We start from the raw sequence: 27,092 nt of genomic DNA, 5'->3' as shown, positions 1-27,092 counted from the left end.
GTCTGGATCTAGCCTGCTAAGCCTCCAGATATGGTCCGTGGACACTGTGGGGAACCTCAGGCAGGCCCCCTGCCCCACACACACACACACTCTCTCTCTCTCTGCTGAGAAAAGCAGCTGCTGTGGGGCCTGGTTTGAACAACTATGAGCCTGAGGAGGGAGGGGAAGGAGGTTTCTTACACTGCCCTGTCCCACCCCCAGCACTATCTCATTGGCTGGTTTCCAGCCAATAGTAGCTGCCACTTGTCAAGCAGCTCTCCCCCCTTCCCTTAGGCTTGTAGCTATTCAAAGATCACCTGGCCCCTGCAGCCAGTGTAGGCGTGGGGCAGGCAGGGAGTCTGCCTGAGAAGGCTGCTGACCCGGAGTCATGCAGTTAAGTCTTCTGGCCAGAGCCTGCCTCTGGCACCCCACATAACCCAAACCCTCTGCCCTCCATCCTGTATTACAATCTGCTCCAGGTCACAACCCAAACCCCTGCAGTCCCTCCTGCATCCTAGTTCCCTGGCCCAGGTCACAACCCCTGCACCCCAGTCCTTGCCCCAGATCACAACTGCCGCCTTCACCCAAACTCCCTCCCAGATTCCCCACACCCTCTCCCTGCACCCAAATCCCTTACTGCAGCCAAAGTTCTCTTTGCAGCCAACCAACCTCCATCCCAGATGCTGCACCTCCTCCATTAATATCACAGAAGAGTGCAGCCCTTTACCGCTTTACAAATTCGTGGCCACCCCTGCGTCAGACCATACTTTCTCCCCAGCAGCAGAGACAAATTAAGAACGGAGACAAAAACTGAGATTTTTTCCAATATGCTTTGAAAGACAGTGAGCGGTGCTGGTATCTTAGCCTCCGTCCACTGAGAGGTGGGGGACCCCCCACAGAAAGGGGTGGCAGACCGGATCCGGTTTGCATGGGGAGCCAATTTTTAAACCAGCTCCCCTTGCGGATCAGCTCCATGTGCCACAGAGGCAGCAGCATGGGATGGCAAGCCAGGAACTCACTGGCTGCCAGTCCTGCCCCCAGGGACTATCAAATAGTCGTGTAACTGCTAAAAATTGTTGTGGCTACACAATTATTCAAATGCCATCCATAGTCTGCCACAACCCGTGCCTGTATCCTGATCATGGTGGACAAAAGTGAGTGGGGGGTTTTTTACTGCCCAGGGAATTCCTCTTTTAATTAGAAAAAGAAGACAGGCTGTAAATGGCCTGTTGATGAGCGAGAAGAGATCTGCTCCCACCCACAAGAAGCCCTCCTGCCTGGTAGAGGAAGGATTTGATCCAGAGGCACTTACACTGTAGGTGAGCACCCTTACCCCCAAACCACCAAGAGCTTTGGAAGCTTATTGTGCCCTGGTTAATATATAGTTAAAATGGAACAATTTCAGAGAACAGTTCACACAGCCTCGCATTTCTCCACAAGCATCAAGGGACCCAAAGCGCAGGAATACAAAGGGAGTCACGAGGTCAATGGTCAAATCCCTTCTCAGGGAGCAGAAAGGGAATCTGAATCAGCACTTCCACTGCTTAAGGGGCAAGCACCCAAATCCCTGGACTACAGGGAGACTTATGGGGGGTAGTTGTGGCTCCATGACTATTTAGCGAGAGCAGCCCATCCTCAAAAGGAAACAGTGAAGGAGCCAGCACATTGGAATACCTACTAGCCCAGTCATAAGAACATAAGAACGGCCGTACTGGGTCAGACCGAAGATCCATCTAGCACAGTAGCCTGTCTGCCAACAGTGGCCAGCACCAGGGGTCCCAGAGAGGGTGGACCGAAGACAATGATCAAGCAATTTGTCTCCTGCCATCCTTCTCCAGCCTCTGACAAACAGAGGCCAGGGACACCATTTCTATCCCCTGCCTAATAGCCTTTTATGGACCTAACCTCCATGAAATTATCTAGCTTCTCTTTAAACTCTGTTATAGTCCTAGCCTTCACAGCCTCCTCTGGAAAGGAGTTCCACAGGTTGACTACACGCTGTGTGAAGAAGAACTTTCTTTTATTGGTTTTAAACCTGCTACCCATTAATTTCATTTGGTGTCTTCTAGTTCTTCTATTATGGGAACTAATTAATAACTTTTCTTTATCTGCCCTCTCCATACCACTTGAGAGATAAGAGTCAACAAGTAAGCAGGGGACGTGAACCCAACCTTTCACCTACTGGGCAGACACCCAACCCATAAGCTATAAAGGGCTGTTTGTTGGAACTCTGGCCCAATGACTGTTACTGAAAGTGGAGCAGCTTCAGCAGAGAAGAGCAAGGGAGGCGCCAGGTCAGAATAGCACCTAGCCCAGCCACCGGAGAGACCAAGGTTCAATTCTCTTCTCATCAAACAAACGGAGATTTGAACCCCAAGCTAACACATGCTAAGCACACACCACAACTGCTAGGCTCCACATGGCTGCTTGCTAGCCTGCTGACCCTCATGAATATGGGATGAAAGTGGAACAAGAGCAGAAGAGGATGAAGTAACAAACACCAGGCCCACCCTAGGGAGACCACCTCTTAGTCTAGCAGCTGGACAGTCACTTCAGAGACAGCTGTTCAAGTCCCTTCTCAGGAAGCTGAAGAAGGGATTGAACCTGCATCACTCAGAGCAGGGTAAGCAGCCAGCCCACAGGGCTACAGCTACCTTGCCTAATTGCTCCTTAATAACAATGACACAACCTCAGGATGCTACAAGGTGCAGCCCACCTTGGTCCCTGACTGGGACTCACAAGTGAGAAAATGCAGAGCCCTATTCACATCTCTTCTCCTCAGGCAGGGAGAAGGAAACTGAACTGGCATCTACCCATCCCAGTTACCGACCTTTGCTTGTGATCCACGGCCAGGAACCACTTAGGTGCCAAAATCATTTCTCATAATGTACCTTTGCCCGTCAAACAACTGAGGCAAGTGGGGGAAGGAGGCTGAGGCCTACCATGTAACCTTTAGCCTAGTGGTTGGGAGAGGAGGGAGGCTTACCCACGGGGTAGAGAGGCCCGGCTCCCCTTACAAGTGTTGGATAGGCTAGAGCTCTGTAAGCCATATGGAGAGGTGACTAAGGACGTGTTATTCACCCCTTCCCATAACACAAGAGTCCAGCTGACCCAAGGACATGAAAAGGCAGCAGATTTAAACCAAACCAAAGGTGGTACAGCTTCCTGCAAGGCACAGTCAGCATATGGCTCTCCTTGCTAGTCTATGTCACCAAAGCCAACCTGTAATCGTCTTCAATACAAAAGTGAGCAATTGCACGGAGAAAGATTCCACTAAGGGCTCTTAGCCAAGGACACAGTCCTGTCCTCCAGCTATCCCTATACCTCAGCCTTCCAGCTGCTGGACGGAGAACGGATCACTTGATAATTGCCTCTTCTGTCCATTGTGTTTGAAGCATTTGGCATCGGCCACCGTCAGAAGATGGGCGACTGGGCTAGCAAGATCATTGGTCTGACCCAGTCTGGCCATTTGTACTGTCTTCGGGTACGTCTACACTGCAATGTTATTTCGGGATACCAGAGGTATCCCAAAATAGCTACCCCACATCTTTTGAATGCATCCACTATTGCGAAATATAGTGAACACACTATTTCGGCATTCCTGTAAACCTCGTTGCACAAGGGATAAGGGATGTCTCGCAATAGTGTTTTGTTTTGAAATTTGGTGCTGTGTAGATGCGCCAAATTTTGAAATAGGCTATTTCGAAAAAGAATCTAAATAAGATACGCAATTTGCATAGCACAAATTGTGTATCTTATTTCGAGCTAAGGGTGCAGTATAGACACATCCTTAATTTGCCCTGTGGTGTCTGAGGCGCCTTCTTTAAGCCAGGAATGGGGCTTCTCTGGTGTGTTAGGGGAGATGCTGAGTCCAAGCCCCTTTCACTGAAAAGGGTGTGTAGGAAGAGGGATGTGCTGCAGTCCATGTACGTGCCTGGGTTATGCAGCTAGTTCTGGTGGTGGAGGCTAGGGACCCCTGGAGCTTGCCTGTTGACATTTTACACTATTATTTGAGCAGCATCAACTCCATGATTTGTAGTACAGTGGTTAGACTGCTTTCCTTGCTTAGTGGTGCTGTAGGTTTGAACCCTTCCTCTGGGATTTGGAGGGGTTTCAAACACAGTTGGGCTGCATGTGCTATGGGCAATGTGGAGCTTGATTCCCTCTTGTCTATGAAAGCTGTTTTAATTAAATGTTGGTTAAGCCAGAAGCAACTTCCTCTGTAACCCAGAGGATTGGCTGTGGGCTTGGACTGTGGCAGGTATGGATTTGAGGCTACCCTGGTGCCTCTGCCTACCCATGTTCTGTAATAGCCCTGGGCTTGCTGCTCCCTTTGTTGGTTGAAGCTGTTCTGCTTGAGTTAAATATGTTTTGGGCCAGGCTCACAGCTACCATCACGCTCTAATCCAGTTGCTTAAACAAGACAGCAGGAGACTGGGGGCATTTCATATGCATTGCGAATAGCAACTGATGGGTATTTTCGAGCATTTGATTTAATCAGTAATAGGGATGTATTATTGAGAACTGGATACACATTGCCTGCTCAGGCTTCTGAGGCTTGGAGCCCTGGGGCGGTGGTAGCAGTGGTCACATCACCCAGGAGCTATGGGTGCTGTAGCTGCAGCACACCAAGTCTGGGACCTTTCTCCCTGTCTCCAGCTGAACAGTGCTGGGGCTGTGGATGGCAGTGGGTATACTTTGGGCTCCTGTGGGGGTGACTGGTGTAGATGGAGGGGGGCATGACCTAAATACTTCTCAGTGAGTACTAAACTAGCCAAATGGATTAGTTCATTAATAAATCATGCCTGGGCAGGCCTAGCAACTGGATTTCCTAATTTTCCATGTGCTCGGAAGATGTGCACCAGTGCCTGTGCTAGTTGACCCTCCTAGTCATTGCTACTTTAAATGTGTGTGGGGAGGGGGGGAGTTTGCTTTGTTCAGTGGCTACCAGCAGCACCTCCTCCTACCTCCTCAACACTTGGGCTGACAAAGTACACATACAGCCACTGACATTTCCAAAGCTACTGCTGAAATGTATATTAACGATGCACTAGTGCATAATAAGAATACTGTGTTTTATGCACGTTGATATACTGTGCCCGTGAGACAGACAGCCATTTGATGACTACATGCACAGACAGAGTCTCAGCTTGCCCAAGTTTACAGAGCAGAGCAGTGTACCAGAATACAGCAGACATTATTAATGCCTGGTTTTGTCCTCAGACCATATCCCTCTCATGAATATTCAAAGAGGAGCAGGGACAGATTCATGCACAGGTAAATGAGGCTTGTGTCTGTGGCCCAAATTTGGGGCAAAGGGCAGGGGAAAGCTAAGTGTTACTGTAACCCTGGGCACCAGCAATGCCACACACTCAAATTTGTCCTCTGTCATGATGGAGGAGGTGCCAGGTTAAATGTAAGTGAACAATGGAGCAGGCAGCACTGCGCCGCCTCCCTGCTGCCATGTGGCTGGTTCCTGCATTGAAGTTTCCCCTTCCAACAGCCAGTGTCCCCTCTGCTCTGCACACCAGGCTCACTTAGCACCAGCCTTGGGAACTGCTATATGTTCAGAGAGCTGTATTGGGGCAACCAGCTGGGAGGGGCGTGGCCAGGTGCTTAGGCGGGGAGGGCAGACACAAGGGGGTCAATAGGGCAGTGTCTGTGCATCAGGAGCTAATCACGTACCTGGACAGAAGAGAATTAACTAAGCTGCGCGGGAGGAGCAGACATGTTTGGGTTAACAGAGCAGTCACGCTGGTCCATAGAGGGACTCAGAACTGTGTGTGTGTCTACAGTCCAGTGATGGGTTAATCCAGCCATGAACAGGAGTGACGGAATGAATAAAACATGTTTGTGCCAACCCTCTAGGTAACTTGATTCCAGTGATCTGAAGCAGAGCTCTGTGTAGCTTGAAAGTTCCTCTTTTACCAATAGGATTTGGTTCACTGAAAGAGATTACCTCACCTACCTTGTCTCTTAGGCAGCTTGCATGTTTTCCCCAGAAGATGGCGAACTTGGCCTTCTAATTTGATCCACTATCCCAGTATCTCTATAGAAGCCGCAGTCTGGGGCTGGTATATCTATAGAAGGCGCAAGCTGGGATGAATCAAGCCTGCCACAGCCTAAATAGAGCCAGGTACAGCTTTGGCATCCTAAGAAAAAGCAACAGTGCTATACTTCAGGGGGCACTGGTGATTTGGAATCTTTTCAAATTCGTGAGTTTCAAACAATGAAGTTTCTGACACACTCCCCCTTTAAAAAAGCATCATGAACACTCATTTACAAAAAATCTGTACAATAACATTCTAGGGGGTTTTCTGCCCTTCTGAACTATTACAAAGACCTCTTAAAAAAAATCCTCAAGTGCAACACATCTCTTCTCCCACTCCACTTCCTCCCTGGGCACATGCCTACCTGCTTGCTGTGTTTTCAGCTTCAGCGTTGCTGCTGCTATTAGTGCAGGGTCTCGGACACAGCGTGCATGATTTCCTTCCTACAGCAGTACAGGAAGGAGGTCATCTTGCTAGCGCAGAGGACGGGAGGCACACATCAGTACAACAATGAAACTGGCATACTGCAAAATGCTATCAAACACACAAAGTAAACAAACCGACTAGTGTTAAATACATTTCCACCCTACCCATATATCTTCCTGTTACTATGTCCAAAGTATTGTTTGCAACAAAAGTATCACTTTTCATACAGAAATGTGATTTTTCAAGTTGACCGCATCCCTGTATGCAGATGAGATGACGCAGGTTCAGTGCCAGCAAGTGGCAGACTTATAATAGCAGCCATTAGTGCTGTTAGCAAGAGTCTGCCAGGGCTTCTGCTTGTAATTTAGAGGGTGATAACTCAGCAATGCAAAATAAGATGCGGGATGAAACTTTGCATATTAGATATGGGCCTTGGAGTGAGCTTTTTTTAAAGAAATAATACATCCAACTTGTGCTCTGAGGCCTTAGGCCATGTTGTAAATTATGGGTAGAGACATAGAAACCTAAATGATAAGGACAGAGGTACATCACTGCCTGCCACTTGCACTGACAGCAAATTGACCTAGCTTGAAATACTTACCTCATCCTAATGAATTATCCTCACTCATTGCTCCAGAGAAGAGTGACCTCAGTTCCTTGCCAATAAACGTACAGGTGCATTTTCTTTTCTTCCCTAAGCTAACCTCTATGCATGTCAGTAAGGCTTGCTAAGCAGCTAGATGTCAATTCTGCAATGTGCTCCACATGAAAACAAGGTTCTGCCTTCAGGGAGTTCATGACAATGTCCTAGGAAGTTAGTGCCTTTTCCCTGGGAATATTCCTGCACAGTTTTGGATGCCTTTTTCCACCTAGAAGTGAAATAGCTCTTAATTATTTTGGCCCCAGTAGCACTATATGGCAGCTGTTACATTGTGGTCTGTTAAGCTAAGTAGATGGAGGTAGAGGGAGAATCATGAAAGTCTGACCTAGATATTACCAAGAGGAAAGTATGCTTTATTAAAACAGGGATGTGGTTATAGAGAAATAATCAAAGGGTCATACTGAAACCACAGAAACCCAGGAATGTTAATCTCATCAATATATGTTTTAATCAACCCATATCTCTTCATTTGTACTTTTACTGGGAGAGAGGAGCGTGGAGAATGTATTTCCTGTTTCTCAGGATGTTTTTCTTTTCCAGGGGAAAGCTAGCAAATGTCAAATGCCAATAACATCCCCATATAAGATAGCACCATTGTGAATATTCCTATTTAAAGTTACTTCCCATTGCTTTCCCGTGACCTCATTTTCCAATCTGATGCTATCTGCCAGCTGAAAAATTCTGGCTGATATTGACAAAATAAAGCAGGCACCCACAAAACTATGCTGGTCTGGGTATAGTACTAGAGCTCCTCATAAAGAACAGATCCTTTCAGAAGAGAGAGAGATGTACATTTTTCTGCCTTTTCTCCTTTCTTCTATCCTCTGATAAATATTAAACTGACAATGAAAAAGTTTTGCTCCTTACCATAACAATCTAAGCAAAAGTTGTGGATGCCCCATTCAAATCACACTGCTCTTCTGTGGTTTTACCTTCTTTCTCTGCACGGTAAATTGTGTGGGGGCAGAGACCCTGTCTTTGTATCTCTCTGTAAAATACCATAGCACCCCGCTGATTCTATTCTCCTCATAACATTGTCTTCTGCCTCCTGTTTGGAATGTGAAGTCGGGATAGCTTAGTTATTGCTGGATCGGGTGCCAGCTACTTAGGCAATTTACACCTGTAGGCTCCCATCCTACCAGTGCCCACTCAGCCCTTCCTTAGATTAACATTAAGTGAATGTGCATGCATCTTTCTGATGACACCGTAAAAAGAACACCTGATTTTCAAAGGTGCTGAGCAGCAACAGCTTCCACGGACTTTGGCTAGAATGTTCAATGCTCAGTGCTTCTCAAAAATCAGCCTTAACGTCCTATCTGCACCCCAGATCCCAAGGCACTTTGTGTAAAAGCAGTGTCCTGGCATCTTTGCATAATATTTCTCCTTTCCCTGCTGCTGTACATCATACTATACCCTGACTGCCTTCCAAAGGCTATGCAGGATTCCTGTTTGTTGCTTGATGGGTTTAAGAATGATTTCATTAGGTCAAGAAATTCATATGAAGGTAACAATCCTATGCCAATATCATACGAGAGCTCATAATTTTCTCTCAGTATAAGCAATCACAGGAACTATGAAGTATGCCATTGACTGAAAATCAACTAGACTTTCATGTAACTAATTCAACTCATAGGGTACGTCTAAACTACATGGCTCCGTCGACGGAGCCATGTAGATTTGTTGTTTTGGTAAAGTCAAATGAAGCCGCGATTTAAATGATAGCGGCTTCATTTAAATTTACATGGCTGCCACGCTGAGCCGACAAACAGCTGATCAGCTGTTTGTCCGCTCAGCGCGCTAGTCTGGATGCTCCCCTGCCGACATCAAAGCCCTTCATCGGCAGCCCCGGTAAACCTCATCCCACGAGGAATAACGGGGCTGCTGACAAGGGGCTTTGATGTCGGCAGGGGAGCGTCCAGACTAGCGTGCTGAGCGGACAAACAGCTGATCAGCTGTTTGTTGGCTCAGCGCGGCAGCCATGTAAATTTAAATGAAGCCGCGATCATTTAAATCACGGCTTCGTTTGACTTTGCCTATGTGTCTAATCTACATGCCTCTGACGACAGAGGCATGTAGTCTAGACACAGCCTTAGATAGCTCTCAGCAGAGGGGGAAAGCTTTGCAAACAACCCCTTCAAATTAAATAGCCTGGTCACAAATGGTAGCTATTCGTAACATAGGACGGAACACACAAGCAGCTATCTCTATTAACAGGAATTCTGTGGAGGCAGCATCAGCTAGTGATTAGAGACAGTACTTAAGTCAAGATTCCTGAGTTTTAGCCTTAGCTTTGCCATTCAGTTGCTGTGTGATGTGGGGTATTTCACTTAACTTCTCTGTGCTCAGTTTAGCTTTCTGTACAATGGGTGTAACACCAAGACTTACCTACCTCACAGGAGAGCTGGTACCATTTAGTGATTCATGTTAGTCAAGCCTCATGAAGTCTTCAGGCAAAGGTGCAAAGGAGGCAAAGGAGTAGAAGATATTTTATTTAGCTGAAAAAAGCCATTAGCCCTATAGGATCCTGTTAACTATGTTAGTTCTCTCTCATTTATTTACCTGGCTGACTGAAATTATCTTTGCCAGCTACCAAGAAAATGGCTTTTTGCGGAATTTATCACTCTCTGCTGTGCCTTAGGGCCAGATTTTTAGTTTAGTTTAGTTTTATTTCAGTGGGAGTAAGGCACTTCAATACCTTTAAAAATCTGGTCCTTAGCACACATCATAGCATCGCACCAGACAGCTTTCAAAACATAACAAGGCTTGACCTCTGGACTAAAATCTGAAGCCTTGTTACAATCCACTTCAAAGGAAATGTGTTCTGTTGGTAAGGATAGCTGAGAGCATGCCCTCCTTCTCTCTGCCCCACTTTAAAAGTTTGAATTCATGGCTCATTCATCTGAAACTGAGCCCTTTACAAGAAAATGTGTTTGTTGTGAACACAGGCCATGATGAAAGAGCTGCTCATTGAACATCTTTTTAAGAGCCCGCTGCTATCCTGTCTCAGTATGAAATATACCCGGTGAACCTGTGTTTGCTTTCATCAAAGAAGCTCCATGTACTTGGTTCCCCACTCAGTGCTCTTAAAACTTGTCTCTCAGGGCATGTCTACACTACAGAGTTATTTCAAAATAACGAGCTTGCTATAGTGAAATAATAACCCCTCATTCTGCGAGGAATAACGCTTATTTCAAAATAGGGTTAGTGTGGATGCCCAGCTGTGCTTATTTCGAAATAAGCGACCCTGGTGGCCATTCTGTCCACTCCCCTCAAAACTCTTCAGTTTGCCTTCTTGTGCAGGGTTTAAAGCTGCAGGCAGAAGAGAAAGGGCCTGTGGCACCAAACCGGCCCTGCTAGCCCCATGCCACACAGCAGAACCCTACACTGCCTGCACTGTTGCCATGGCAAACCACAGCACTCCCATCGAGACTCCCCGCCCCCAGCTTCAAGCACACTGGTGGCCACCTCCAAAGCCCCATCCTGGACTGGTACGGAGATCCTGGATCTCCTCGAGGTGTAAGGTGAGCAGTCCAACCTTCATACCAGGCACAGGAAGGCAGATGTCTACAATCATATGGCCACCAGCCTGTCCCTAAGAAACCCCATCCAGTGCTTCACCATCCTCCTAGGACAATAGTTAAAGAGTCATACCTGCGTGAGCATGGGCTCAACAGTCAATCTCCCCGCACTGAACTGGTTCCCCACATAGCAGTAGCTGTCTGGTGTCGTGAGCTTCCAAACTGCAATGGCAGCACGGGGTTGGTGGATCTCATCAGGGTGTCCCGTCACCAGAGAGCAGGGTCAAGCCATGTGCAGACCTCCATGAAGGTGTCCTTCCGCATACTGAAGTTCTGGAGCCACTGCTGGTCGTCCCACCACTCCATGACGATGTGGTCCCACCAGTCTGAACTGGTCTCCCAGTGCCAGACGCGGCAGTGCACGGTGTGCAGGGGAGGGTTGACGGATATGCGGTGCATGAGGAGCGCCTAGACCTGGGTGAGGAGGTCCCCCATTCCGGGCTGGTCATCGTCCTCCTTCAGCACCTGATGGGCAGCCTGCATGAACTACACCAGGAGTTGCAGCAGGAGGTCTAAGAGCCGGTGACTGCTTTGCAGCACCTCTTGCTCCATGTTGAGAGTACTGTGGCATGTACAAGAGCAAGCAGAGCACACGTTCCTGTGTTTGTTGTCCCTCGAGGTGGGCAATGGAGAAGAGTCTGAGACACAGCTATAGAGGGGACCCCCTTTAAGCAAGAGCCTCAGATAGCCTCAGGCAGCAGCTACAGGAAGTGACTGCTGTCCTGATGCCCTCCCCAGGGTGCTTCTGTGGGGCTTTAAATGCCATTCAGGCTCCAATCAGTGTGGACGCGCTATTTCGATATAAAGTTGCGCTGTTTCAATGGGGTTTTGCAGTGTGGATGTGCTATTTCGAAATTGTTATTTCAGGAGTTGTTATTTCAAAGTAGCTTATTTTGAAATAAGAGCATATTGTAGACACAGCTGCAGTTTGTAGCTCTGGGCACTGGGGAGCTGAATTCAACGGGTGTAGGGGAAATTTCGGGTACGTCAATATCCCCTTTTCCTGGATATCTTTCTGTACATGTCAAAGCACGTCTGTGCATGACTGGAAGGAATTTTTGGCACCTCTGAACGAATCGACCCCAGGGATGGATGCAGGGCTGGACTAAGGCATGAGCTAGCTGGGCGGCTGCCCAGGGCACCAACCAATGGAGGGCGCCTGATGGCAGCTGTAAGGGGCACGCAGTGTCCCTTATAGCTGCCATCAGGTGCTGCGCGCCTGGCTCCCGCAGCACCAGCCCTGCGTTGCCAGCCAGCAGCGCCCTTCCCCCCACAGCCGTGGGGCCCTGCACGGCCCGGCACGCGCGCCAGCAGCAATAGTCGTCCGGGCCAGGCTGGGCAGCTCATGCACCGTGCGCCCCGGGGGCAGGCCCCGGACTGAGCGCCAGCAGCTGTGGCTGGCCCGCGCGCCCCGGGGGGGGGGGGGCCGCATGCGCTGTGCACCCGGGGGCAGTGCTGCGCACCCGGGCACCAAAAGGGCTCAGGCCACCCCTGGATGGATGTGAACCCTACTGATGTGAAGTCCTGTTTTCACAGCTGAGTCCTTATTCCCTGTGTTGTTTTTTGTGAGGCTGTTAAGCCTCCTAAATGTTTATGGTAGAACTGTATTCATTATGGGCAGTATGGCCTCCTTTTACCTTTACAAAGGATATTAAGGGTCTTCTCCTGGACTGTTTGTGCTTGGGGCAGACATAAGCATTGCCTGTGCCCATGTATGGAGCAATGCTTAGCACAGGCTTGTGTGAACATAGAAAGGGGAGGAAACAGAAATGTGGGAGTGGGGAAGAAACCTGATTAAGCCAGAAACAGACTCAAAAAGAAATCTCTGCCCGTTTGCTGGGAAGTCACCATAGCCAGTTAGTACGCTAGCGTGTCTCCACTCCTACACACAACCTGTTGGTCCACCCTGTTCTAACACACACAGCAGTGCAGCATTGATCCTGTAGTAGTGCACTCAGTTTGGGCCAATGACGTTGCCCTCAGGTGGGGATTGGCTCACGGAGACGATACGGGATCCATTACTGTCTAATTTAGCTCCGCTCAGGTTGGTCTTTCACGGCATCTTTTCCTGACCATAAAATGGCACCTCCAATAGCACTACTAATCATAAAGCATCACCAGAGTGATACTTAGCTCTTATAAAGCACGTTGCAGCTGCAGCTCTCCAAGAAATCTACAAGGCAGACTCGTTCTTTTTACAGCTCTCAGCATTGCAGGTAGCTGTTGAATAAATGGGTCTACTGTTTGTATGTTTTGGAGGGAGGCTTTTTTGAGGGGGGGTTGCTTTTGGGATTTTTTTGTTTTTTGGGGGGAAGTGGGTTGTCTCAGAAACTCTGTTTCATGCCTTGTTAGCACCTTTGTGGCCAGTTTGAAGAAAGCTTTGAAGGGCAAGCCTGCCACAGGAACTCTTTGATGCTAATCCCAGCTTTGTGTGTTACATGACATTACTGCAGACAGTGTGGTGTTCCAGTCACCTGGCAGGAGCTGTTGGGAGTGACAGCACCAATAATGCTCTGATTACTGCAGCTTTTCTTCCTGTTCCTTACTAGGAGCATTAAAAGAAGCACCAGGCAAAGGAGCAGTTGTTACTCTGTTCACTATACAGGAACGAGATTTAAAATCTCACTGATAGCAGATGACAGACTTTGGGCCTGGGGGTTTGCATAGAATTGGGGGTCCTGTTTTAGCAAGAGCTAATTGATTGCAAAGTAACCTGTGTTAACTGACCCTGCTATAAACACTAGTTTAGACATTCCACACATGTTTATTCCTGGGCACAAATGTCTAAAGTTTACCAAAGGGACCAGCCTGAATTAAAACAGGACCACAACTTCTAGTCCAGAGAAATCCTAAGGAGGTAGACGTTCCTCCCCTGAGTTGTGTAATGGCTAGTGACTCAGCGCTTATTGGATTAGAGAGTGCTTAGCTGAAGATCAGTTTGGGAGGAGGTTTCAAGGATAGACAATGCTTTAAATTGCCAATAGCCAGTCAATATTTGAAACCTAGCAAGAACCCAGGAAGTGAGCCCTTCAAATAAGAGAATGAACTGCCATGTAAGGACTTTCCACTCTTGTTAAAAGCTGAAAACTAAATTGTGTTGATCCTGATGGCGTCAGAAGCAATGAGCTTTAATCCTGTTACATTATCAACACTATAAATTTCCTGGTCTAAATATTCCCAGTAGATCAAATGTCCTTGAAAACCGATTGTTCCTCTAATTCCCAGCACTCCTACTTAAAAGCATAATCCTAACCATCACAAAACCAGTGGCCACAGCATCTGTCATCCACTTCTGGGACTTCTCATCTACTTGATATGCTACATCATAAGCAACTGAATTGACTACAAAAGTGTTTCTAGATATAGTTAATCTGTTGAGCTGGAAGGATTCCCTAAGACTGCTTAGCCTCAAGTACTTAAGAAGACAAATAACTGAAAAAGATGGAAACACAATCATAGTTTTCCGAAAGCATATCATATCAATGAGCTGGCCTCCTGTGGAGCTAACTGTGGAGTAGGGGAGCTAACCTTGTTTTCCTAGATGAATTTGTGTCAGCAGAGAAATCTCGATGTGCCTCAATCTGATCCCAACATGTAGCTTTATTTTTGAATGGAGTTTAAGAGGGTGGTTTCATTTTTTTTCTTTAGACCTGTGGTTCTCAACTGGTGGTCCACGGTGACTTTTTCAGTGGTCCACAGGAACATTGTCCAAAGTCACACGGCATGAGCAGGTACTGCCATTAGACTGTTTTATGCCATGTTCACAAGCACGCAGCATGTCATCCATAGCATCACCTAGGACGCAACCACGTTGTATTGCCAGTAACTTCCGTCTGAGTCTCTGAGCATCAGTGAGGCTGCCGCCGTCGTGCTGAGTGGTTGCTGTGTCGTTTGTCCTGTGCTACATGTGCTGTTTTACATGGTGGTGTAGTTTGTTTATAATGGCAACGACAGGAAGAAATGTCAAGTGCAAGTATTCCGAGGACTATATCAAATTCGTCTTCATTTGTCAAGAAAAAGAAGGCGTGGATTTGCCACAATGTGTTATTGGTTTCAAAGTCTTGGGGAATGACTCAATCATAGAATCATAGAATAATAGGACTGGAAGGGACCTCGAGAGGTCATCGAGTCCAGCCCCCCGCCCTCAAGGCAGGACCAAGCTCCGTCTACACCATCCCTGACAGATGTCTATCAAATCTGTTCTTAAATATCTCCAGACAGGGAGATTCCACCACCTCCCTTGGCAATTTATTTCAATATTTGACCACCCTGACAGTTAGGAATTTTTTCCTAATGTCCAATCTAAACCTCCCCTGCTGCACTTTAAGCCCATTACTCCTTGTCCTGTCCTCAGTAACCAAGAGGAACAAATTTTCTCCTTCCTCCTTGTGACACCCTTTTAGATATTTGAAAACCGCTATCATGTCCCCTCTTAATCTTCTTTTTTCCAAACTAAACAAGCCCAGTTCATGAAGCCTGGCTTCATAGGTCATGTTCTCTAAACCTTTAATCATTCTTGTCGCTCTTCTCTGTACCCTTTCCAATTTCTCCACATCTTTCTTGAAATGTGGCGCCCAGAACTGGACACAGTACTCCAGCTGAGGCCTAACTAGTGCAGAGTAGAGAGGCAGAATGACTTCATGAGTTTTGCTTACAACACACCTGTTAATACAACCTAGAATCATATTTGCTTTTTTTGCAATGAAGCCGGCTAAGCTGAAACTCTATCTCAAAAAGTGTTACCCCAGCTTGTTGCAAAAGGATGAAGATTATTTTGAACGGAGGTTATCAGGTCTGAAATGGCAGTGTCTCGACTCAACAAGTGCATTCTACAATAAGACAAGCAATGCAGTGCGTGCTTACTACATTGTTGTATACAAAGTTGCACAGGCCTCATGCCATTATAGAGCAACTTGTGCTCCCCTGTGCAAAAGAGATGGTGCGGCTAGTTCTTGGTGAGGAAGCAGCAAGGAATCTTAATGATATATCTGTCTCTAACAACACAGTATCGTGACGGATTAATGCGATATCACAGAAAATCAGTGATCAAGTTGTGGATGAAATAAAGAAGTCTCCATTGTTTGCCATTCAATTGGAATTGACCGACATCACATTGTACTCTCAGCTATTGGTGTTTGCACGATACATGGTTGAGGGAGACTTCAAAGACAAGTTTCTTTTTTGTAAGACTCTTGATACCACCACAAAGGCTCAGGATGTGATGGAAATTGTTAACAATTTATTTGAAGTACATGGTCTGGATTAGGTAAATCTTGTGGGTGTCACCACTGATGGTGCACCTGGCATGCTGGGCTCAAGATCGGGCTTCCAAATGCTGGTGAATCAGTGCACTCCAATGGTAACCGGAGTTCATTGCTTCATTCATAGAGAAGCTTTGGGGTCAAAAACATTGCCTGGTCAACTAAACACCATTTTCAAAGGGTTGGTGAAAGTAGTGAATCACATCAAATCATCAGCTCTGAACACCAGGCTGTTCAAAAGATTTTGCCTGGACATGGGTTCCGACATTGATGTGTTGTGGTCTACACTTCTGTAATGGTGGTTGTCAGCAGGGAACGTACTCAACAGAGTTTTTCAATTGAGAGAGGAGTCGGATTTATTTCTCCAGGCTCAAGGGAAAGAGGAATTCCGAAATGTGCTGAAGCAGTCAAATTTAGAACGTGTGTATCTTGTCGATATTTTTGGAATCTTGAACAAACTGAATCTTCAACTGCAAGATTCTCACCATCTGTTCTCTCACCAAAGCATCATCAAGGCTTTTCTTGACAAATTGGAACTCTGGATCGTAAGAGTTGAAGGCAATAATTTGGTTCAATTTCCATATGTGGATGCCATGCTCGGGGAAAAGGAAGCCATTTGGACACAAATTCTCGATCATTTTCGGAAGCTACGAGATGAATTCCAACGATACTTTCTGGAGGTGGACAGTACAAGGGATGGATTATCTTTCATCAGGAATCCATTTACAACAGATGTTAATAGTGTTCCAGAGGATCTGCAGGAGGAATTCTTGTATCTGAAAAATGATTTCGCGGCTCAAGACGTGTACCAGCATTCTACCATAGAGAAATTTTGGGCCAGCGTGACCGGGAGTTACCCAAATCTGTCAGCACACGCAGTCAGATTTCTTTTGCCATTTGCATCAACTTATATGTGTAAGACTAGATTTTCGTGTTTGTTGCATGTTAAGTCCAAACAGAGGAATCGGCTTGCAGTGGAAAGCGATATTCGTTGTGCATTATCAAGTACAGGCAGTCCCCGAGTTACGTGGATCCATGTCGGATCTGCAGTTACGAACGGGGTTTTTTTCACCCCAGAAGAAGGGAGCGGCGGGACGCCCAGATGCGCCCCGGTCCCGCTGGCCGCGTCCTCCGGGGCGAGAAAAGCCCCCCCGCAGCAGACCAGGGAGACGCGGAGCAAAGCCACGGAGGACCCGGGTGGCGGGACCGCTGTGCGTCTCGGTCCGCCGCCTGCGTCTCCCTGTTCTGCTGGGGGAGGGGGGGCGCAGCTAGTGCGCCCTCCCTCCCCCCAGCAGACCAGGCTTTTCTCCGGCCTGTGGTAGAGCAGCTGGGGTGCTGCCGGTTGATCCCGCAGCACCGCTCTGGGCGCTTCTGGACCAACCTGGCAGCACCCCAGCTGCTCTGCCCCAGGCGTCCTGATTCAGCCGCTGCTGGTCAGTTTCAGCAGCGGCTGAATCAGGACGCCTGGGGCAGAGTAGCTGGGGTGCTGCTGGGTTGCTCCAGTAGCACTGAGGAGCGGCGCTACTGGAGCAACCCAGCAGCACCCCAGCTGCTCTGCCCCAGGCATCCCCAAGTCAGCCGCTGCTGAAACTGACCAGCGCTGACTACAGGAAGCCCGAGGCAGAGTTGCTCTGCCCCGGGCTTCCTGGAATCAGCCGCTGATCAGTTTCAGCAGTAGCTGACTTGGGGACGCCTGGGGTTCTTAAGTTGAATCTGTATGTAAGTCGGAACTGGCGTCCAGATTCAGCCTGTTGAAACTGATCAGTGGCTGATTCCAGGAAGCCCAGGGCAGAGCAACTCTGCTTCGGGCTTCCTGTAGTCAGCCGCTGGTCAGTTTCAGCAGCGGCTGAATCTGGACGCCAGTTCCGACTTACATACAGATTCAACTTAAGAACAAACATACAGTCCCTATCTTGTACGTAACACAGGGACTGCCTGTACCACTCCAAACATTGAAAAGCTTGTCAACGAGAAGAGAATAAAAAAATCTGTTAATAAGAAATAAATTTCAAACCAAAAAGTTCGTTGTTGGCTCTTTTTTTATCATGTCTTAAAAAGGAGGTGGTCCACGAAAATTTTTTGATTGGCCTGCTGATCTGTGGACTGAAACAAATTGAGAACCACTGCATTAGACTGAAGTAATTGTCACTTTGCAGTCCCTGGCTAGTATCAATTGGAATTTATTATTGCTATCCACCTGTTGTAACTTATTATTTGTACAGCCGGTCCCTGAGTTACGAACGTGTCGACTTAACGACCATTCGCACTTACGACCAACCTCCACTTACGAACAGCGTGGCCATATTTAAATGTATTCCCAACTTACAAACAAATTGACTTACGACCAGGGGTTTGGTACGTAACCCGTTCGTAAGTCGGGGACCGGCTATACTGCAATAGCACTTAGCAGTCCTAGTCCTAGACTAGCGGTAGGTATTTGCAGGGCACTATAGCATCAGAACACCAAAATTACAAAGGGCTAGAGAAAAAAATATGGTGACAGATCATTAATAAAACACACATAAAATTCTGTCTGGTGTAATGAGTAGTGACTTTCAAACATTCCAGAATTTTTTTTTAAAAATGTAGAAGTCTCTTGGAACCTCCTGGTCCTTGACATTTCACAAGAACAAGACCCTTGTTAGACATGTGATACTGCGAGGATTAATCATAGAATAATAGGACTGGAAGGGACCTCGAGAGGTCATCGAGTCCAGCCCCCCGCCCTCAAGGCAGGACCAAGCTCTGTCTACACCATCCCTGACAGATGTCTATCCAACCTGTTCTTAAATATCTCCAGAGAGGGAGATTCCACCACCTCCCTTGGCAATTTATTCCAATATTTGACCACCCTGACAGTTAGGAATTTTTTCCTAATGTCCAATCTAAACCTCCTTTGCTGCACTTTAAGCCCATTACTCCTTGTCCTTTCCTCAGAAACCAAGAGGAACACATTTTCTCCTTCCTCCTTGTGACACCCTTTTAGATATTTGAAAACCGCTATCATGTCCCCCCTTAATCTTCTTTTTTCCAAACTAAACAAGCCCAGTTCATGAAGCCTGGCTTCATAGGTCATGTTCTCTAGACCTTTAATCATTCTTGTCGCTCTTCTCTGTACCCTTTCCAATTTCTCCACATCTTTCTTGAAATGTGGCGCCCAGAACTGGACGCAGTACTCCAGCTGAGGCCTAACTAGTGCAGAGTAGAGCGGCAGAATGACTTCACGAGTTTTGCTTACAACACACCTGTTGATACAACCTAGAATCATATTTGCTTTTTTTGCAACAGCATCACACTGTTGACTTATATTCAACTTGTGGTCCACTATGACCCCTAGATCCCTTTCCGCCATGCTCCTTCCTAGACAGTCGCTTCCCATCTTGATTGTTCCTTCCTAAGTGGAGCACTTTGCATTTCTCTTTATTAAACTTCATCCTGTTTACCTCTGACCATTTCTCTAACTTGCTAAGGTTATTTTGAATTATGTCCCTATCCTCCAAAGAAGTTGCAACCCCACCCAGTTTGGTATCATCTGCAAACTTAATAAGCGTACTCTCTATCCCAATATCTACATCATTAATGAAGATATTGAACAGTACGGGTCCCAAAACAGACCCTTGCGGAACTCCACTTGTTATCCCTTTCCAGCAGGATTTAGCACCGTTAACAACAACTCTCTGACTACGGTTATCCAGCCAATTATGCACCCACCTTATCATGGCCCTATCTAAGTTATATTTGCCTAGTTTATCAATAAGAATATCATGCGAGACCGTATCAAATGCCTTACTAAAGTCTAGGTATATCACATCCACTGCTTCTCCCTTATCCACAAGGCTCGTTATCCTATCAAAGCTATCAGATTAGTTTGGCATGACTTGTTCTTCACAAACCCATGCTCGCTATTCCCTATCACTTTATTACCTTCCAAGTGTTTGCATATGATTTCCTTAATTACCTGCTCCATTATCTTCCCTGGGACAGACGTTAAACTGACCGGTCTGTAGTTTCCTGGGTTGTTCTTATTCCCCTTTTTATAGATGGGCACAATATTTGCCCTGTTCCAGTCTTCTGGAATCTCCCCTGTCTGCCATGATTTTTCAAAGATCATAGCTAAAGGCTCAGATACCTCCTCTATCAGCTCCTTGAGTATCCTGGGATGCATTTCATCAGGACCTGGTGACTTGCTGACATCTAACTTTCCTAAGTGATTTTTAACTTGTTCTTTGTGTATCCTACCTTCTAAACTTACCCTCTCTCTGCTTGTATTCACTACGTTAGACACACCTCCAGACTTCTCGGTGAAGACCGAAACAAAGAAGTCATTGAGCATCTCCGCCATTTCCAAGTTTCCTGTTACTGCTTCTCCCTCCTCACTGAGCAGTGGGCCTACCCTGTCCTTGGTCTTCCTCTTGCTTTTAATGTATTTATAAAAGGTCTTGTTTCCCTTTATGCCTGTAGCTAGTTTGATCTCATTTTGTGCCTTTGCCTTTCTAATCTTGCCTCTGCATTCCCGTGTTGCTTGCCTATATTCATCCTTTGTTATTTGTCCTAGCTTCCATTTTTTATATGACTCCTTTTTTATTTTGAGATCATGCAAGATCTCCTTGTTAAGCCAAGCTGGTCTTTTGCCATATTTTCTATTTTTCCTACACAGTGGAATTGTTTGCTTTTGGGCCCTTAACAACGTCCCTTTGAAATACTTCCAACTCTCCTCAGTTGTTTTTCCCTTCAGTCTTGCTTCCCATGGGACCTTACCTACAAGTTCTCTGAGCTTATCAAAATCTGCCTTCCTGAAATCTATTACCTCAATTGTGCTGGTCTCCCTTCTACCTTTCCTTAAGATCATGAACTCTGTTATTTCATGATCACTGTCCCCCATACTGTCTTCCACTTTCAAGTTCTCAACTAGTTCCTCCCTATTTGTTAAAGTCAAATCCAGAACAGCTTCTCCTCTGGTAGCTTTTTCAACCTTCTGAAACAGAAAGTTGTCTCCAGTGCAGTCCAGAAACTTATTGGATAGCCTGTGCCCCGCTGTGTTAGTTTCCCAACATATGTCTGGATAGTTGAAGTCCCCCATCACCACCAAATCTTGGGCTTTGGATAGTTTTGTTAATTGTTTAAAAAAGGCCTCATCCACCTCTTCCACCTGGCTAGGTGGCCTGTAGTAGACTCCTAGCATGACATCACCCTCATTTTTTACCCCTTTTAGCTTAACCCAGAGACTCTCTACACAGCTATCTCCTACGTTCATCTCCACTTCAGTCCAAGTGTGTACATTTTTAATATACAAGGCAACCCCTCCTTCCTTTTTTCCCTGTCTGTCCTTCCTGAGCAAGCCGTACCCTTCCATACCAACATTCCAATCATGCGTCCCATCCCACCAGGTTTCTGTAATACCAATGATATCATAGTTGTATTTATTTGTTAGCAATTCCAGTTCTTCCTGCTTATTATCCATACTTCTCGCATTTGTATATAGGCATCTAAGATACTGATTTGATCTTGCCTCCCTGTTGTGCCCTGACCCTCCTTTCTCCTTGCCATTATAGGCCGTAGTCCCCCCCATTTCCAACCCATCTCCCAGTCCCGCACATTCAGCACAGTCAGGTCTGGATTGCCTCCAGACTTCCCACTACATTCATCTATACTATGTTAGCATCAACTCTGTTTAAGCATATTTTTCTAGAAAGAGGTTCACTAGAGATAGGCCCATACAAGCCCCCAGCTTTGAATACACAACCCACCTTGTGGGTGATCCAAAACCAAATCCAGAACTCATTTTTGCAGTCACCCTCTATCCCTGTAACTGATTGAACAAAAACCTGGATCTGAACTTTGAAATATTCAAAATCTAGATCTGGAGTCTCATTTTGCAGTGTGAGCCTGCAAACCTCTCTAGTTCTAACAATCTCCCTAGCTAGTATAAAACAGGTTCTTAGATTCAGCCACTCCACTCTCATGCCAACATTCCCTCATGTGGGGCTCCCCTCCTCTTAAGAGGTGGAATTTTTAGCTACGTCACAGCCTAGAACTGTAGCTGGATCGCTCTGGGCAGGGTTCTTAACCCCAGAGAGCAATTCCCGTGGCTCCCGTCTTTGTCCACCATGTCTGCAATGCTATTAGAAGTAGCCAAAGAAAATAGAATGCGACAGCTCCAGCAGTTAGTGCAACTAGCAGTGATCGTGGGGAGTACAAAAAAAAAAAGAGATGCCAATGTTATTAAAAATAACAAGGCATCCAATTTCAACATTAAGGGATGTTTTTCTTAATACTTATGAGCAGCATGAGACCTAAAATCAGTTCTGACATAACCTCACTGACTTGACTGCCTTCCTTATCTGCTGCCTCGCTGGAACACCATGCAGTCCCCGTTGCTTAGGAAACATAGCGGGGAGGTTGGGTGAGAGGGAAGGTCTGTTCTGTAGAGCAGTGGTTCCCAACCTTTTTTATACTGCGGACCAGCAAACCCATTCACAAACTTTTGTCCTCCTGGCAACATTTTATTTGAATATTTGCATATTCATCCTGCATATAAATATTCAAATATGCAAATTAGATGTTACCATTCCACCAAAAGTTTGCCGGTCTATGGTATAAAAAGCCCTGGCACCCAGAGCCCCCCCCTCCAATGTCATCACTAACCTCTGGAGCCCTCCACCCATCCACTGCCCCCCAGCACCAGACACTGACCCCAGAGTCCCCTGCACCCAACGCTCCCAGTACCAGCCTTCTGCCCTGAGCCCAGCAGTGCCAGCCCTACATCCCAAATGCATCACTGCCAGCCCCATTGTCCCTTACAGCCCCCCACCACTAAATCCCCCCCCCCAGTGCCAGCCTCCTGTTTCCAGAGCACCACAGCACTCAACCCCCCAAGACCTGCCCCAGTGCCAGCCTCTAGTCACCAATATTAGCCCCATCCCCACTGTCCCCCTAGTGCCAGCCCTAGCCCCATAGTTCCCTCGCTACTAGCTCAGCCCCCAGAGTCTCCTAGTGCTAGGTCTCCACCCCGGACTCCCCACTGCCCCCATTGTCAGCCCTCTACCTCAAAAAGTCCACCACCCCATAAAGCTCCCCAATACTAGCCCTGCCCCCAGAGTCTCCCAGTATTAGCTTCACCCCCAGAGTCCCCCAATGCCAGCTCCCCACCTCTTAGGGCCCCACCACTTCTAGAGCCCCCCAGCATTAACCCTGCCCCTGGAGCCCCCAGTGCCTGCCCCATCCCCCTCACCTCACCTTGTGCTGCCTCCCAGCCACCAGCTGAGCACTGCTGCCCCAGTTGTGGCAGCTCTAAGGCTGCCGTGCCAGACTCCATGCAGAAACCCGGAGCCATTTTGAAGAGGGCAAAGGCCACCAGACCTTTCCAGGGGCAGGGCCAGAGCGCCGTTCAGACACGTGCTTAAAGGGGTCTTGCCGGACAGCTGTTGGTCTCCTGCTCCCGTGCCTTGGGGCCTCTGCCAGGGACCGGCACCCTTCGCAGGTTCGGTGGTTGCCCTCTGAGTTTTGGGGACACCACCCTTTGGCCCCCAACTGCTTTTCCCTGAGTTTTGTTTTTTCTGCCCTGCTCTGTCTACTATGGAGCCGTGGGTGGCCATGTGCCTGCTCGGGCCCCTGTTGGGGCTGTACAAGTGCTTGCTGCTCGTGCTGGAGGCCGGTGCCATGGTGTTCATGTACCAGGAGGCTGAGATCACCTTGGATTCCCTCACCAGGGAGGCCCTGGCAACCATGTCGCATCAGCACCCCATCGTAGAGAGGCCCGTCTGGAGTTTGGAGAGCAGCACCGACTGGTGTCCTCGGACTATGGGACGACCAGCAATGGATCAGGAATTTCCGGATGAGAAAGCAGACCTTCCTGCAGCTGTGCACCTAGCTCACCCCCGCGCTGCAGAGAGCCGCCACCCGGCTGCGGGCACCCATCCCTGTGAACAAACGGGTCGCCATCGCGCTCTGGAAGCTGGCCACACCAGACAGCAGTTTGGGGTGGGAAGATCAACCGTCAGAGTGATCATCGTGGAGGTAAGTCCCAGGGGGAGTGGGATGGGGGGAGGGTGCTGCACTCCAGACCCAGGGACAGCAAGACTCCAGGCTGGGTCGCCCAGGGGTTGGGCCGTCCCTCCCTTGCACAGGCCCGCTGGTGGTGGGGGTGGCCGTGGGGTGAGGGGGGCCCTGGGGTGGGTGTGTGTGTGTGTGTGTGTGTGTGTGTGTGTGTGTGTGAGAGAGAGAGAGAGAGGGAATCAAGGGGGGCCCAAGGGAGCGCACACTCACCCCTGCCGTATGTGATGTGTTCCCTTGTGTTTCTCTGCTCCCTGCTGCAGGTCGTCCACGCCATCAACGACGTCTTGCTCTCGCGACTCATCCGCCTGCGCAACGTGGATGATACCATGTCCGGCTTCGCTGCCCTCGGGTTCCCCAACTGTGGGGGAGCCCTGGACGCCACCCACATCCCCATCCGGGCCCCGGAGCATCGAGCGGGCCGTTTCATGAACCGCAAGGGGTACTGCTCCATTGTTCTGCAGGCCCTCGTGGACCGCTGGGGCCGCTTCGTGGACATTTATGGGGGCTGGGCCAGCCGGGCAAACGACGCCCGCATCCTCCGGAACTCTGGACTGTTTCGCAGGTTGGAGGCGGGCACCTACTTCCCCCGGCGGGACTTGACTGTCGGGGATGTGCCTATGCCCATCTGCGTCGTCAGGGACGCGGCCTACCCCCTGATGCCCTGGCTCATGCGGCCCTACACAGGGCAGCTGGACCAGAACTGGGCCCGGTTCAACGACCGCCTCAACCGGGCCCGAAACCCAGTGGAGCTGGCCTTTGGACGCTTAAAAGCCCGCTTCCGTTGTCTGCTCACCCGTCTCGACATGGGTGAGCAGAATGCAACGGAGGAACTGGCCGCGTGCTCCACAACATTGTGGAGTGCAGTGGGGAGGCCTTCCTCCCTGCATGGATGGTAGCCGAGGCACAGACGTTGGAGCAGCCCGACACAGCTGCCATCCGCCAGGCGCGCCAGGATGCGGTGCGCATCAGAGAGGCTCTGGTGGACATGTTTGCCCAAGCCCTGTAGTAGGGTCGCCTGGGTCTCCCCAGACTACTCCCTCCCATCCCCTACCCTTCCCTATCCCCTCCCCTTACCTCCCCCCCAATTGTAAAGCGTCAGGTCAAAGCACATCGTCCGTAATCGTGACTGTTCGTTGGGTGCGTCGGGCTTAGGTAGGGTTTTTCTTTTTAGTTTAGGCTAGGGTTTAGGCCACCATCACCTGTCCTGAAGAACAGCCAAGAGGAATTGGGGTTCGTGCGGAAGGCTCAAGTCAGCGTACCTGATTCCACTCGTCTTCCGTCGAGGGATCTCCTGGCTGTTCCTCTCCCAAGGCCCGGAAGGACCAAAGGATTGAGGTGGCCAGCTTCGTTGTCATCTTCCGTCGAGGGATCTCCTGGCTGTTCCTCTCCTGAGGCCCGGAAGGACCAAAGGATTGAGGTGGCCAGCAACACTACCCAATTGTCCTCCCTGTGCCTAGACTATGTTTAATAATCTGTAGTGTGCATCTTTTCACCGTTCTTGCTTGTTTGTTAGCTATGTAAATATAGTTTGTGGTTTACATTTTACTGAAAAGTCTCAGTATTTCTTTATGCGCCACAAACCAATGACCACTTACAAAGGGCCTCCCCGGTGATAGAGTAAAGAATTTGTTGTCCACAGTTTGTAACCCTGTTAAATTTAAGTGGCTAATTGGCATCTCAAATCATTTCTTACAGTTACTAGAGTAACACAAGAACCAACACAAGAATGAACTGAAAAATAGACAACTTTTTATTTACAAGGCGGAGGGGGAAGACCTTCACCTGGGACAGGGAGAGGGGGGAGACCTTCACCTGGGACAGGGAGGGGGGCAGTTACTGCGACGTGCGGCCCCTGCGAGCGCTCCTCCGAGGGGGGGGACCTGCACACGCTGGGCAGACTGCGTCGGGGCAGCCTGCAAGGGGAGGTGGCGAGGAGCAGCAGCAGGGGCAGGGGCAGGAGCTGGGATAGGAGCAGGGGCAGGAGCTGGGATAGGAGCAGGGATAGGAGGGAGCATGGGCTGTGCTACGGGAGGGATGGGGGGGGCATGGGGTCTGGCCATGCCATAGTGAATGGCATACACGAAATGTGCTGTCAGCATGTCAAGCGAGCTGCGCATCTCTCGGCACTCTTCGAGGAAGGCAGCCCAGCCCTCCTGCTGCCACTGCAGGTCCCCCTGCACCCGCTCTTCAATGGAGCCCTGGATGCCCTCCACGGCGTTCACGTGGCGGCGCAGAAGCTGGGCCCTCTGACGCAGCCTGCGCCTCCAGGGTTGGCCAGCTGGGGGTGCCGCTGCTGCCGCAGTGGACGGTCTGGTGCTGGGTCTCGCTGCAGGGAAGAGAAGAAAGGATGGGTCAGTCAGGCAGGCCGTCCACTGTCCCCACATCTCATGCCCTCCACCCCTGAGCCCAGGTGACCCCACAGTTGAGTGGCTTGGGCCCACTCGGTTCCCCTCCTCCCCCCGTGTTGTATGTTGGCAAGGAGGACCGCCCCTGGAGTAGGGTCCTCCCTCCAGGGTATTGTAAGCACCGGTCTGTATCCTGGCCCCGTGGAGGGCGGGAGGGTGCTTGTGCTGTGTTCACCTGTGGAACTCCCTGCCAGTGGAGACTGTGAAAAGCTTTGGCCTAATCAGTGGTGTTTGACAGGGAACAAGATGCATCCCCACACAGTGCCTGGGAGCACATCTGGCAGAGGCGGTCTGGGCTCTCAGATCCCCTCACGTGGGATATCTCCTGAACTGAATCAGAGGAGTGACTGGGTGGGGGAGGTGTCCCATCCTTGCAGCAAAACTCAGGGGCCTTTCTCCCTCCCACTATCCCTCCCGCAAGGCCCACTCGGGACATGTGTAGCCCAGGGACATGTGTGGCCACAGTGGGGACTTCCCTCAGGGAACCAGCCAAGGCACTGGGAGCAGGCGAGGGACTGTGACACCGCGGTTTTCCCAGGAGCAGCTGGCTGTGCCTCACAGCCAGGCATGGGACAGTGTTGCCGTTCTCCATGCTGCACCCTTGGCGGAGGTGCGGGCTCTGGGCTGAGTCCCTGGGGCCCTGGCCGGTTCCAGCCGGCATCCACCCTTCCCCCTGG

General features: G+C 49.0%; 1 protein-coding gene across 5 annotated transcripts in view; it reads left to right on the top strand.

Moving 5' to 3' along the window:
* Positions 1-25,769, top strand: part of COMMD9 (COMM domain containing 9) — a 48,010-nt gene extending 22,241 nt beyond the window's left edge. Inside the window, exons 3-5 of one of the 5 annotated variants that reach the window (XR_012903515.1) lie at positions 23,665-23,971; positions 24,271-25,345; positions 25,428-25,769. Coding sequence is in view for 4 of the 5 variants with exons in the window: in XM_075927499.1 (XP_075783614.1) it covers positions 23,681-23,971; positions 24,271-24,906 (927 nt within the window). In the remaining variant the exon portion in view is untranslated. Of the gene's footprint in view, positions 1-23,664; positions 23,972-24,270 lie in introns of those variants that run through there. The other 4 variants (XM_075927503.1, XM_075927500.1, XM_075927499.1 and 1 more) reach the window with 4 other exon arrangements.
* The last annotated feature ends 1,323 nt before the right edge of the window (positions 25,770-27,092 follow it).

The sequence above is a fragment of the Pelodiscus sinensis genome, chromosome 4 (assembly GCF_049634645.1).
Source record: "Pelodiscus sinensis isolate JC-2024 chromosome 4, ASM4963464v1, whole genome shotgun sequence".
NCBI classification, from domain to species: domain Eukaryota; kingdom Metazoa; phylum Chordata; order Testudines; family Trionychidae; genus Pelodiscus; species Pelodiscus sinensis.
Note: the sequence above shows the minus strand (reverse complement) of the source record. Positions and strands in the feature narration are given on the sequence as shown.